Here is a 12,562-nt window from a genome sequence, read left to right on the forward strand (position 1 = left end):
GGGTTTCATTCAAATTAAGCATATATATTTGATATAAAAGAAGTGTATAATTTTGCTTCTGGGTGGTGGGAGGTGGGAGAGTATATTATAAGTATTTAATTTGAGATTTAGACATCAAAGTTTGTGTTAATAATCGATATACAAACTTGCAGTAAAAAAGATTGCTGAATAAATACTGATTCGGTTCCGATTATTTTAATATTACTGTATTGAAATGACTGGATTAAAAATCAAGTAAATACTGGGTCCATATGAAATTTTACAATAATGTTGTCTAGCATATACTATTATATCATTAAAAACGATGATGACAAATAAAAATGTTTTTATTGTCCTAACCCTACTAAAAAAACAAAGGAATAAAAGTAAAAAGTGGGCAGAGAAAAATAATTTCTCCTATTTTAATGGTTTTATTATTAAAAATATACATAAAAAACATAATATACTTATTCGTCATTTGCATAAAATTTGGAAAATAAAATGAAGATCAACTTAACAAATATAGCATTTATATTTTGTTATTATTGGGTTTCAAAATTTGAATGATTTCAATCTTGATAAATTAAAATTCTTATATTTATTAAGAAATATAGAATTGAAAATCCAAGACTTGCATTTTCCACACAAAAAGAAAAATGAAAAAAATATATATATAACTTGATAGGGTGGAGTCATTGTGTAAAATATACCACTAGTAGTAAACAATATGTACTCCGCACTCATTCGTAGAGAGTCAGTATGTAATGTAATTATTAGTTATCTTCGTGAATAAATTCTAAGCTTAAAATCAGTTGTGATCATACACTCATTCGTTTAGCATCTCAAAAAATAACATTCCAATATGAAATCTTTTGTAAGTAATAGGATATAAATGTACTTAACAAACGGTTATATATTATGTTTTATTTTCTAGACGGCTTTAGCAGTCCTCTTGGTCATTGGATCATCCCAAGCCTCATACCTTAGCCCCTACGTTGGTGGTCATGGATATGGTTATCCCGGATATGCTCCATATGCTGTCCCTGCTGTCAAGATCCCCGCCCCAGAAAAGACCGAACTTAAAGTAGAAACAATCGAAGCACCAAAAGGTTTAGACTACGCTTACACTACTCCTTATGCCGCACCTTATGTCGGTGGATATACTGCCCATCATGCTGCTCCCTACGTTGCAGGATACGCTGCTCACCATGTTGCTCCCTATGCCGCTGGATACGCTGCCCACCATGCTGCTCCCTATGCTGCAGGATACGTTGCCCCCCATGCTGCTCCTTATGCTGCCGGATACGGTTACCCTGCCAGCTCTCAATTCCACTCTCAAGATGAATTCGGCAACCTCAAGTTCGGATACTCCAACATCAACTCCGCTAAGCACGAACATGGTAATACCTATGGAGGTGTTGCTGGAGGATATCAATATGTTGATGCCAACGGTGTTTTGCAATCGGTCTCCTATGTTGCTGATGGTCTTGGATTCAGAACTGTCGACTCTAGATTGCCAGTTGCCCCAGCTGTTCCCGAAGCTGAACCCCTTGTCCAAGCTCCCGCTCCAGTTTTCGAAGGAAAACAAATTCCTGACACCCCTGAAGTTGCTGCTGCCAAGGCTGAGTTCCAAAAAACCTTTGATGAGGCTGTTGCCGCTGGTGGAGACTGGGATTAAATGATATTCGCATCAATTCAAAACTAATAAAAGATTTTGATCTCTGACCATAAGGAGATATTCATTCAGTACCTTTCTTTATTGTAATATATAATATTTTGAGATGAACATAGACGAAATATAATCCAAATATAAGAAAAATAGTTTTTTGTCAAAAAATAATGACATTCAATTTAAACTTTTGGTTAAGAATTAATATTATTACCATAATCCTATTTTATTTTAGATAAAGAAGTAGTTTTACGACAATTGCACATAAACACTTTAGTTGAAAAACAATGGGGGAATGAAATTTCTCCGGACGACAATTTTCCCAATATATATTTTGTCGAACGGAAATTTTGCAAAAGGTTTGTTAGGAACATTTGGTCGAAAAATGAGATTACATTGATTTAAAAATACGATTTTATATTCTAACTCAATTTAAAATGATATTATGATAAATAGGCATTGTCTATATGCAATACATATATGGCATATATGTAAATGAATGGGTGTTGTCTTGCAGAAAATATAATTTCATTATACCTTTTCATTAAAGATCATTTTATGAACACGACACAGTAGTATGTGTTTTGAATGTAGTTTGAATCTGTACCATTGAAGTACATTCCCTAAATTAAATAATAAACAATTACATCAGCAACTCTAATAGAAGAAGTCCCAATTACTACTCCGTAATGAATTAATTATCCTTTGACATGATCGATTATTTATATTGCAAAAAAATCAAGAATTTACGAACAAGTATAATATCTTACAGGAGCAAGGCCCTTCCCATAAATTTGGGCCCAACCATACCTCCTGCGATTAACAAAATACATAATGTGTCGAATATATTTTTGGGGATCTTTTTCTTCAATAATTAAATATGTATGTATACATTTATTTTTAATAAATAATTTAATCAATAAAATTAAACATTGACAAAGGAATTTACATTAGAGTATGTTGTACAAAATTAATGGAGTTGTAGCAGGATTCTTATTCTAATATTCCCTGATAAATACCACTTAAGAAAATTATTACAAACCAAAATACATATTCCAATGTCATTATATAATATTAGAAAAATATAATTCAAAATTTGTTGAAGGAGCTTATAAGTGACTTGTTATTGGTCTCATAAATTGTCTTGAAATCCATTGACGGTATTAATTCATAGTCCTATATATACAACTCCAAAGATGTGAGTCCCTTAAGAGCAACAATTTTGTTAGAATGACTTTCGTTTTTGTTTATTATTTAAATTATTTAGAGTATTACAATGGTAAACATTCTTGACATTTACTTCTGTGTTGCGCTTTTATAATAATCATTAATGAATATGATTAATAAAAAAATACTCTTCTGCAAAAGAACACTCATAAAATATATAATTGGATATAAAAATATTTTGAATTTCATTCTTTGCCCAAATGTTCTTAGTAGTCCATCGCCAAAATATAATTTTGAATTTAAGGCCAAATTGCTCCCCTACACCAAAAATTACTTCTTCTTAAAAATACACTTTTAAAACGATGTTTTTTTATCAAGTATTTTAGCTGATGATAAATTTAAAATATTTGATGAATCAAAAAGTAATTCCCACCACAGTATCCACATCACCGGTCATGGGGAGGAGGTTATGTCCCCTTTTACTTTTGTGAATGTAAATAGTAACGACAATCTTTATGGGAATATCTAATATTAATACAAAAATTATATTTTGGTGTTCCTCAATGCTAATTTGAGTCAACACTATGTCATATAAAAACAGTATAACTATTAAATCATATATATTTTAGTCCTAATCTGGATTTCTCCAGGGCAATAAATTTTTTTCTTTACTGAAACCAAGATATATAGTCATTAAAAATATTGGGTGCAAATTGAATTTGGTCATTTATAACGGTTATCATCCCCCCCCCCTCTCCCACCCACTCTAAGCTCATTATTTTTTATAGGGTTAAATTTATTATCATTGTATCCATGATCTTAAATTTTATAATAGGCATACGTACATAAAAAGTTGTTTTTTTGTATGGTTTTATTAAATATATCCAAAGTTTATCAACTTGCCATTTGGTTTTGGAAAATATACTCTTGAAATGGAGAAATCTCTTTTATTTAAACAGAAACTAAATTTTTAAGTATAAAAATTGGGTCAAGGTCTAAAAGGTTTTTGTTTAAAAAAAAAAAAAAAATGATAAAATAATTTGTTTATAAACCTCAATAATAGCTATTCATTTTTTTATTATATGCAATCATTTATGACTTTGTACAAAATTTACAGTTACAAATTTAAAGCATTCTAGACAAATTTAAATCAAGTTGTATATGAAAAAAAGCTCAAAGATCATTTGATGACATACTTTAATTTTTTATATTGTTTTTGCTTTACAAAATCTCGACTGTTTCAAAACATTATTAAGGAACTTTGTTGCTTATATTCTGATAACTTTGAATAAGAAAGCAATTTAGCATAATTGTTATTGTTGAATTCATAATTTTGCAATGCATTCCACATAATTTTGACCATTTCAAACAGTTAAAATACTCCTCATTTAAAAAATCATATTTATGAAGGTCATATTTGATATTCTCAATATCAAAATATGTAATTCAAATCAGTTATATGAGATAGTAATTTTTGTTTCCTGGTGCTTAAAAATTGAAAAAAAGAATGAGCTTATGATTTCTATAATCTTTCCTTTAGATACAGGTACAGAAAAAACAATTTTTTTGATCTTTGAGCTTCAAAAAATTACAAAGATACATCTTTTTTTATTTTGTAAATTCTTACAGGTATAACCCAGTAGAAACTATATATGAATTTGATATTAATTCTGAAAAAAAAAGAATTTTGTGGTCAAATAAGTCAAGTATCAAGGGTTTTTGAAAATGTAACAAACAAAAGAAAGAAAATAGATGATACAAATTTATATTTTGTAAAGTTTCTTTAATTTGACACATATCATCACTAAATGAATAAAAAAAACATTTTTATGGTTTTTGGTAATCTAGACAAAATTTCGAAGATAAAATATTGAAAAATTAAATAAATGTATAATAGATAATCTAAATTAATATGATCAAAAATTTGAATGACTTCAATTTTGATATATTTTTATTTAATTAAGAAATATCAAATTCAAAATCCAGGACTTGCATTTTTTCACACCAAAAATGAAAAAAAAATCTTAAACTTGATAGGGTGGAGTATAGATTATACTAATTTTAGTAAATAATATGTACACCTCATTCATTCGTAGAGAGTAAGTATGTAATGTAATTATTAGTTATCTTGGTGAATAAAATCCAAGCATAACATCAAAAAAATTCCCTTCATTATGGTATAAAGATCTTAAAAATGGCAAATTTCTCCCTGTAAGATCTTCATCCTCGACGCACGATAATTCACTACTGTACCGCCTAAGTGCAATACTATCAAACAGCGTCTAGAGTATACACTCACACCTTCACAACACTTTATCGTATGATCCGATGTGACCAATGATGAACAAGACATACTTAGTTAATACAAAGGATGGTAAATACGAAATTACTTTTTCCCCAATCTTTTTTATGAAATCCATAGACATACATAAATATCATTATATATTTCTTTCTCTAGGAATCACCTTGGGTCGAACGCACATTGAGTTCAATAGAATAATATCTCCCAAGCGCTTAATATGACACAATGACCTTTGGCAACATTATCACTTTTAGTCGGTCAAATCTGAAATATTTCCTTAATTTTAATCATTATAGTTTCAAAAGTTTCTGGAAAGTACGGGCAGGAATCGTATGGAAGGAAAGTGTTTACAAATATTTTTTTTTAAATATATATAACACTTGGGCAAAAAAATCCTAGGTTTCGCAATATAATTTCAAACTGAAAAAAAACTAAAAAACGAAGGTCTAGTTTGACAAGTTTCAATAATGTACAAAGGTCCAAAAAAATTTATTATTTGAAATCATGGAAATAATCAACCTGATTGGAGAACCCGTAATAACCCCAAATTAACTGTTTATATAAAAGAAAGATTATTTTTATCTAAAAAAAATATATATTATTCAAAGTTTAAAGAAATATTAACTTTAGCAATTGATGAATAGTTAATATTTCTTTAAATTGGAGAAGTAGAAAAAATGATAAAAAAGGGTGCGCATTATTTTTATCTGTAATGTTGCATTTGAATAATATATATATTTTTTATATAAAAGTAATCTTTCTTTTATAACGCAAATATAATTCAAGTTGATTAAACATAATTTCTTTGCATAATATCCAATTTTGAATAGTCAAAATCTAGTCAAGTGAAAGGGTTGGAAATATACTTTTCTATATTGTTAGATACTTAGCTCATCTATTCATGTTACTCTCACTCAGCTATGACGATTCCATTTTCCACATCTTGCATTATCTTATTTTTTTTCTATGAATACAATGTAGTCAGAGTCTGTTTCCTAGATTATGGATAGAAACATTTATGATCTTGGACTATTTGTAGGATTAATTACTACTGTGATTCATTGGATTTTCATAAACCACTATATTCTCAATGACACCCACTCCACGCACGGTTTGATCAATAACAATTTAGTGTAGCTTAAATGTATCTTGAGCCTCTTTATAATCTGCCACTCCGTAGTTTTGGATAGTTGAGAAAAAATGACTCGAACATTTTAACTTCAGAAGAAAATCTTTATCCTAAACATGATTGAAAAACTGGAGCAATAAGTTCAATAATATGCGGTCTTTACACAAGGTGCATAATCTCTTTTCCAATATTTTTAGACAATAGAAGCTCTAGCACTCCGACTTTTATTTTAATTTTTGTGTCAAAGTATTGCCTTTAATACCCTCAGCTATAACCCTATCTTAAATGGTTATTATAAAACATAAACTTTAAATTAAAATGTTCCAGATAAAAAATTCTACCAAAGCAATAAATACCAACACGAACATTATTTTAGAAATTTGACTTTTAATAGCTTTTTGTCATATTGTGTCTCTATTAAGAGCAAGTTGATCTATGTTCTAGCTCAAGGCTTTAGTTTTTTATATTAAAATTAAAAACAGTTTTTTATCTGGTACTTAATAATAGTAAAATTATGCAATATTATTGTTTGGTCCGTCATTTTCCTCGGCTTCAAATGAACTTGAAGACTTTATTTTTATATAAGAGTTACTTCAACAAGATTTTTTTTTATTAAAAAAAAATTTCTGACTGATTTTAATTTTTCAAAAACAGGTGATAAAATAGTTTCCTAAGTCAAGGACATCCAAGTTTTTAACACTCATGAAGGAACTATCGACACATACACACATAAATAAGTAAATATGGATATTTTTATTTATTTAGCTGTTTATATAATTCAATTATTTCAAGAACAAGATACAAATGGTCATAAACTTTGAATAAAGAAAAAATAACGGTCTATGAATTCAATAGTAGGTTAATTTAAAGAGTATAATACATTATATGAACAAAAAAAATGTTTTGACGAACAAAAAGCATAATTATTTTTTACTTGGTTAGTGTTTTTTTGTCAAGTAATTACCCCTAAGAACTCCAAACCCACTGCAATCATGTGGGTAGAAAAATTATGTTTTATAGGTGTTTCTATGCTAAAGGAAAATGACGACTTTACTGCAAAGAAGGGATGATAGACAGGGCCAGATACCAAGATATCTTTGGTAACAACTTTAATTTTGTAGGGAAAAAAATTGCAATTGGAAGAAATAGCGGGTCTTTCATCACAAAAAGGACCCAAAACATACAACCATAGAAGCAAAGGAGGGGCTTAGGAAGTCTCTGGACCTCAATTCCATACAAAAATTTGAAGAGTGTGCTGTTTTAACTTACAAAAAATGCAAGGTATCAAATATAACTTGCGTCTACCAGCTTGCCCTAGATCTAGTTTTTGACTTGACATCCTATTATATATATCTGAATCACTGACCTTTACTTTAAAAAAAATTAACCTATGTGAAAAAAATTATCCCAATGCTAAAATTATAATTAGTGTATCAGCTCAAGATTGGGTGAACTACCTGTTCTCAAAGAGCATTAGCAAACGTAATGCTAATATGTGGATATTCCACTAAGTACTGAATCACACCTAATGTAAAATGGCAAGGAAATTGAAAAAAAACACCAATTTTTCTCGTGTGCCAACTACCCCCATATATATGTTTTGAGCACCGTTTTTCTTTTATTGATATTAATCATATCACAGATGATCGTAAAAAGATACTGTCTTTGGATTTCTAGTATTTTTATAATTACTTTATATTTGACCAATTTTTATATTACCAACAGATCAATTGTAATTTGATACTGATATCAAAGTAAACATTTTTCTTTTTTTTGACATTTTTATAAATATGTATGTAGATATACATATATAAAATAAATACCATTTATTTTAAGTTAATTAATGGGGTGAGGTTCTCTAATGAATCCATTTTTTGGGAAACAATTTTTCTATCTTTTGGATTATATTTCGTCTATGTTCATCTCAAAATATTTTATACAACAATAAAGAAAAGTACAGAATGAAATTCTCCTTATCATCAGAGATCAAAATTTTTATATAGCTTTGGTTTGATATCAAGAAGTAAATATCATTTAATCCCAGTCTCCACCAGCGGCAACAGCCTCATCAAAGGTTTTTGGAACTCAGCCTTGGCAGCAGCAACTTCAGGGGTGTCAGGAATTTGCTTTCCTTCGAAAACTGGAGCGGGAGCTTGGACAAGGGGTTCAGCTTCGGGAACAGCTGGGGCAACTGGCAATCTAGAGTCGACAGTTCTGAATCCAAGACCATCAGCAACATAGGAGACCGATTGCAAAACACCGTTGGCATCAACATATTGATATCCTCCAGCAACACCTCCATAGGTATTACCATGTTCGTGCTTAGCGGAGTTGATGTTGGAGTATCCGAACTTGAGGTTGCCGAATTCATCTTGGGAGTGGAATTGAGAGCTGGCAGGGTAACCGTATCCGGCAGCATAAGGAGCAGCATGGGGGGCAACGTATCCTGCAGCATAGGGAGCAGCATGGTGGGCAACGTATCCTGCAGCATAGGGAGCAGCATGGTGGGCAGTGTATCCTGCAACATAAGGAGCAGCATATCCAGCGACATAGGGAGCAGCATGATGGGCAGCATATCCACCAATATAAGGAGTGGCATAAGGAGTAGCATAAGCGTAGTCTACAGCCTTGGGTGCCTCGATTGTTTCTACTTTAAGTTCGGTCTTTTCTGGGGCGGGGATTTTGACAGCAGGAACAGCATATGGAGCATATCCGGGATAACCATATCCATGACCACCAACGTAGGGGCTAAGGTATGAGGCTGTGGATGATCCAATGACCAAGAGGACTGCTAAAGCCGTCTAGAAAATGAAAAAAACAAAACCATAAAATGCAACCCTGTTTTGAAACAATCATTTCTTATTACTTACAAAAGATTTCATGTTGGAATGTTATTTTTTGAGATGCTAAACGAATGAGTGTATGATCACAACTGATTTTAAGCTTGGATTTTATTCAACAAGATAACTAATAATTACAGTATATACTGACTCTCTTAGAATGAGTGCGGAGTACATATTATTTACTTCTAGTGGTATATTTTACACAATGACTCCACCCTATCAAGTTATATATATTTTTTTTTTCATGTTTCTTTTTGTGTGAAACTAAGAAGGTCTTGGATTTGCGATTCAATATTTCATTATGAAAATAAGAATAATAATAAATCAAGATTGGAATTATTCAAATTTTTAAACCTATCATTTCAAATATTTTATTTTTTATCACCTTATCTTCCAAATTTTGTGTGAGTGACCAATGAGCATATTGTGTTTGTTTTGGTGCATTCAGAGAGGATATTGTTAAAAAAATTAATTTCAAATATGGTGAAATTGTAACAACTTTCTTCTTTTTTCAGTTTGTTAAACATTAAAGTTTCAAAACCGATTGACGTCTTCAAGATTTTTCATCCAAATAAATGAAAATCATATATTCATATACTTTACTCAAATGTTTATTCTGAAGAAAAAAATAAATGTATATTTAAATATTTGTCCTCAATTTAGGTTTTATTTAATCTAATTTCAAATTCCTATCTTATAATATATTTTTAATAAATAGATATACTTGTATATACTTTTTTTTGACAAGTCATCTTTTGATTTGAAACATTTTTGTCTGCCAGGTTATGGATATTTCAATTTTATTTAAATACATTTTTGTACAAATATTAAGTCTGTTAATGCTCATCCATAAAGAAACTTTTAGTAAAATATAATTCATGAAAACTTGTATCTGTATGTACTGGAAATATTAAAATGAATTCAAGCCTCGTTTATAAGTTTTTCCATTTCCATTTTTTAGCATCAAGAGATCAAATATATATACACTTAAACTCCTAATTGAAATTCATGTTTTGGTGATGAGAATACCAAATATGTCTTTTATGAATGTAAAATGAAATCAAATGAAAAAAGAAAATCTTATTATAATTAAGGTTTATTTGGTTAAATGATTAGTACTTATATTTCCTTGAAACCCATATCACTTCTTATTGTAAGTCAATATTTACTTAATAATATTTTTATGTTTGCTTGCATTTTTTTATTTTTGTAAAATAATAATTAAAAGATTCTTTTTATTAGAATCTTGATACATACTTGTATGATCATCGAAATCTTGGATATCAAATTGCAGTTGTGATTTTCAGATGTTCATAACCCACTGCTCTCCTTGAACATGACGCCCGTCACGCTCCGCAAGTTCATTAACAACTTATAGTATCTCAAAAGTATCTTGACTCTCTTTATAGCTCCCACTCCATACTTTTGAATCGCTCAAAAGTAAGGATTTGAGCATTTTAATCTCTGGGAAAAATGTCAATCCTAAACATGATTAAAAAATGGACCCAAATATAAGCTCAATAATATTCTGTTTATACACAAAGTACAAGATTTATCTTGCAATATCTTATAGACGATACGAGTTCCAGCATTCCTATCAGTCTTAGAATTTTTCGTGTCAAGACGCATGCCTTCAATACTGTCACCTTTAATCAGTTTTCCCTGAAATAGATATGGGCAGTCTATCAATATTCCTTCTTTTTCCCTACAGGACTAGAAATCATTTTACTATCCCATTAAATTACAAGAGGAACGTTAGTTGAAACTTTAAATTGTGGTAAATCTCTTCCTTTCAGGCAAATTGTGTCTCTATTAAAAGGAAGTTGATCAGTGTTCTAGTTTGTGGATGTAGTTTTTTGTGTTAAATAAACTAAGTCTTTTTATATGATAAAATAATACATTAACCATCGTTACCCTTTGCCTTAAACGACCTCGGAGGTCCTATTTGTATAAAAGTTCCTCCTACAAAAATGTTCTAGTAATTTTTTTTTAATTTTACAGAAGTTTCTGACTTATTATATAAAATTTAGCTGAATAGAAATTATATTTTTATTATTTTCTTCCTTCCTTCATTTATTCATTCATATCAGTGTGAAAATGAAATAAAGATACACACACAACAGACATAAAATTATGGCAAAGTTACAATATATAATTCCAGCATCCAAAGCAGGACTGCGGAGTCGGTATATAAAATTCCCGGCTCCAACTTCGACTCCAGTATTTCAAATGTCACCGAATCCGACTCCAATACAAATTAGTATTTTTAATATTATATTTTATAGACAATTAAAAGTACTATTGAGTCATTTGAGTCTATGGACTTTAAATATAGATTTAATTTATAGATAAAGGTTAGCTAGGTTAAAATTAGCTATATACAGTAAATAATTGGGCTATGTATAAAGGAAATATTTGGAATATACGATATTTAACTAGATGAATAAGAAATGAAATGGATCAATCTATCTATTGCTAATACATTCATAAGTTTTGGAAAAAAAAAGTAATGTACTCGTAACCGAGGAAGGACAATATAAACAACATCTCACTGCAATATTACACTTTTATCTGATGACATTGCCTATTCACAAGTATAATTAATGAATTTAGAAGTGTTTGGCAATTGTGATCGTATGACTATAAAGCACGCTGGAAATGTGTGAAGTAAAATTATAAATTAGTTAACCAAATAAGTTATAATAAATTAACAGTACTTAATAGCTATACTTTATAACCATTTAGAAAATAACTTTTACTAATACTGAATATAAGCCTTAGATTATAAATAAATTTTGTTTACATAAATTATAATAATTTTTGTAGTCAGAGTCGGTAAAAATATTCTGACTCCTGAATCCAATTCCACCAAAAATGGCTCCAACTCCATCTCTGCTGGCTGGATTCAAAGTGTGAATCCGATGGAACAAAAAGAAAGAAGAAAGATGCAAAAATACAACCACAATGACTAAAAATAAACTTTAAAACAACAACAAAAAGAAACACACAAAACTACACTCTTACTCCTTAATAGCGTAAACGAAAAAATAAATAATATTCTTAGTTAAAGATGTTTCAAAATTATAAATTGTGTATCAATTAAATGATCCGAGGCTGGATGTCTTGAGAGTTTTAACATATACTCTACTCTGGCAAATTTTACATATAATCTTTGAAAGGATGGAGTCTGCTTTTAAATGGGATCGAGTCTTAGTAGTCATAACAACTAGCAAGAATTCTTTATAGAGTTCAAGCCCTTATTCATCCATCTTTTTTTATCTACAAACTTTGTCACAGGTTCAACGATATCACATACGTAAAAGAAATGGTAGTAGGACTTCTTACAAAATGTACAAAGTAAAACTAGATGTGGCAAGGCAATACCTCATACACTTCTCCCTTAAGTTTGTAAACGGATTTATCATTACCGATCTCTCCCCACTTTTTCGATACCTGAATCTTCTCAACCCAGA

General features: G+C 29.9%; 3 protein-coding genes across 3 annotated transcripts in view; 1 reads left to right on the forward strand and 2 right to left on the reverse strand.

The window, feature by feature from the left end:
• The window catches only part of LOC121132210 (uncharacterized), a 33,993-nt gene that overhangs the window by 18,072 nt on the left and 3,359 nt on the right, over positions 1 to 12,562 (reverse strand). The gene's annotated exons all lie outside the window — the stretch shown is intronic.
• LOC121113746 (uncharacterized) lies at positions 709 to 1,798 on the forward strand. The gene is made up of 2 exons (XM_040707600.2): positions 709 to 853; positions 914 to 1,798. Exons 1-2 carry the CDS (start codon positions 842 to 844, stop codon positions 1,655 to 1,657), a joined length of 756 nt encoding a protein of 251 aa, XP_040563534.1. The 5' UTR covers positions 709 to 841; the 3' UTR covers positions 1,658 to 1,798.
• Positions 8,132 to 9,277, reverse strand: LOC121113743 (uncharacterized). The gene is given in 3 exon segments (XM_040707597.2): positions 8,132 to 8,327; positions 8,330 to 9,047; positions 9,117 to 9,277. Coding segments are annotated over 3 exon segments (777 nt in total). The 5' UTR covers positions 9,129 to 9,277; the 3' UTR covers positions 8,132 to 8,280.

The sequence above is a fragment of the Lepeophtheirus salmonis genome, chromosome 2 (assembly GCF_016086655.4).
Source record: "Lepeophtheirus salmonis chromosome 2, UVic_Lsal_1.4, whole genome shotgun sequence".
In the NCBI taxonomy this organism is placed as follows: Eukaryota; Metazoa; Arthropoda; class Copepoda; order Siphonostomatoida; family Caligidae; genus Lepeophtheirus; species Lepeophtheirus salmonis.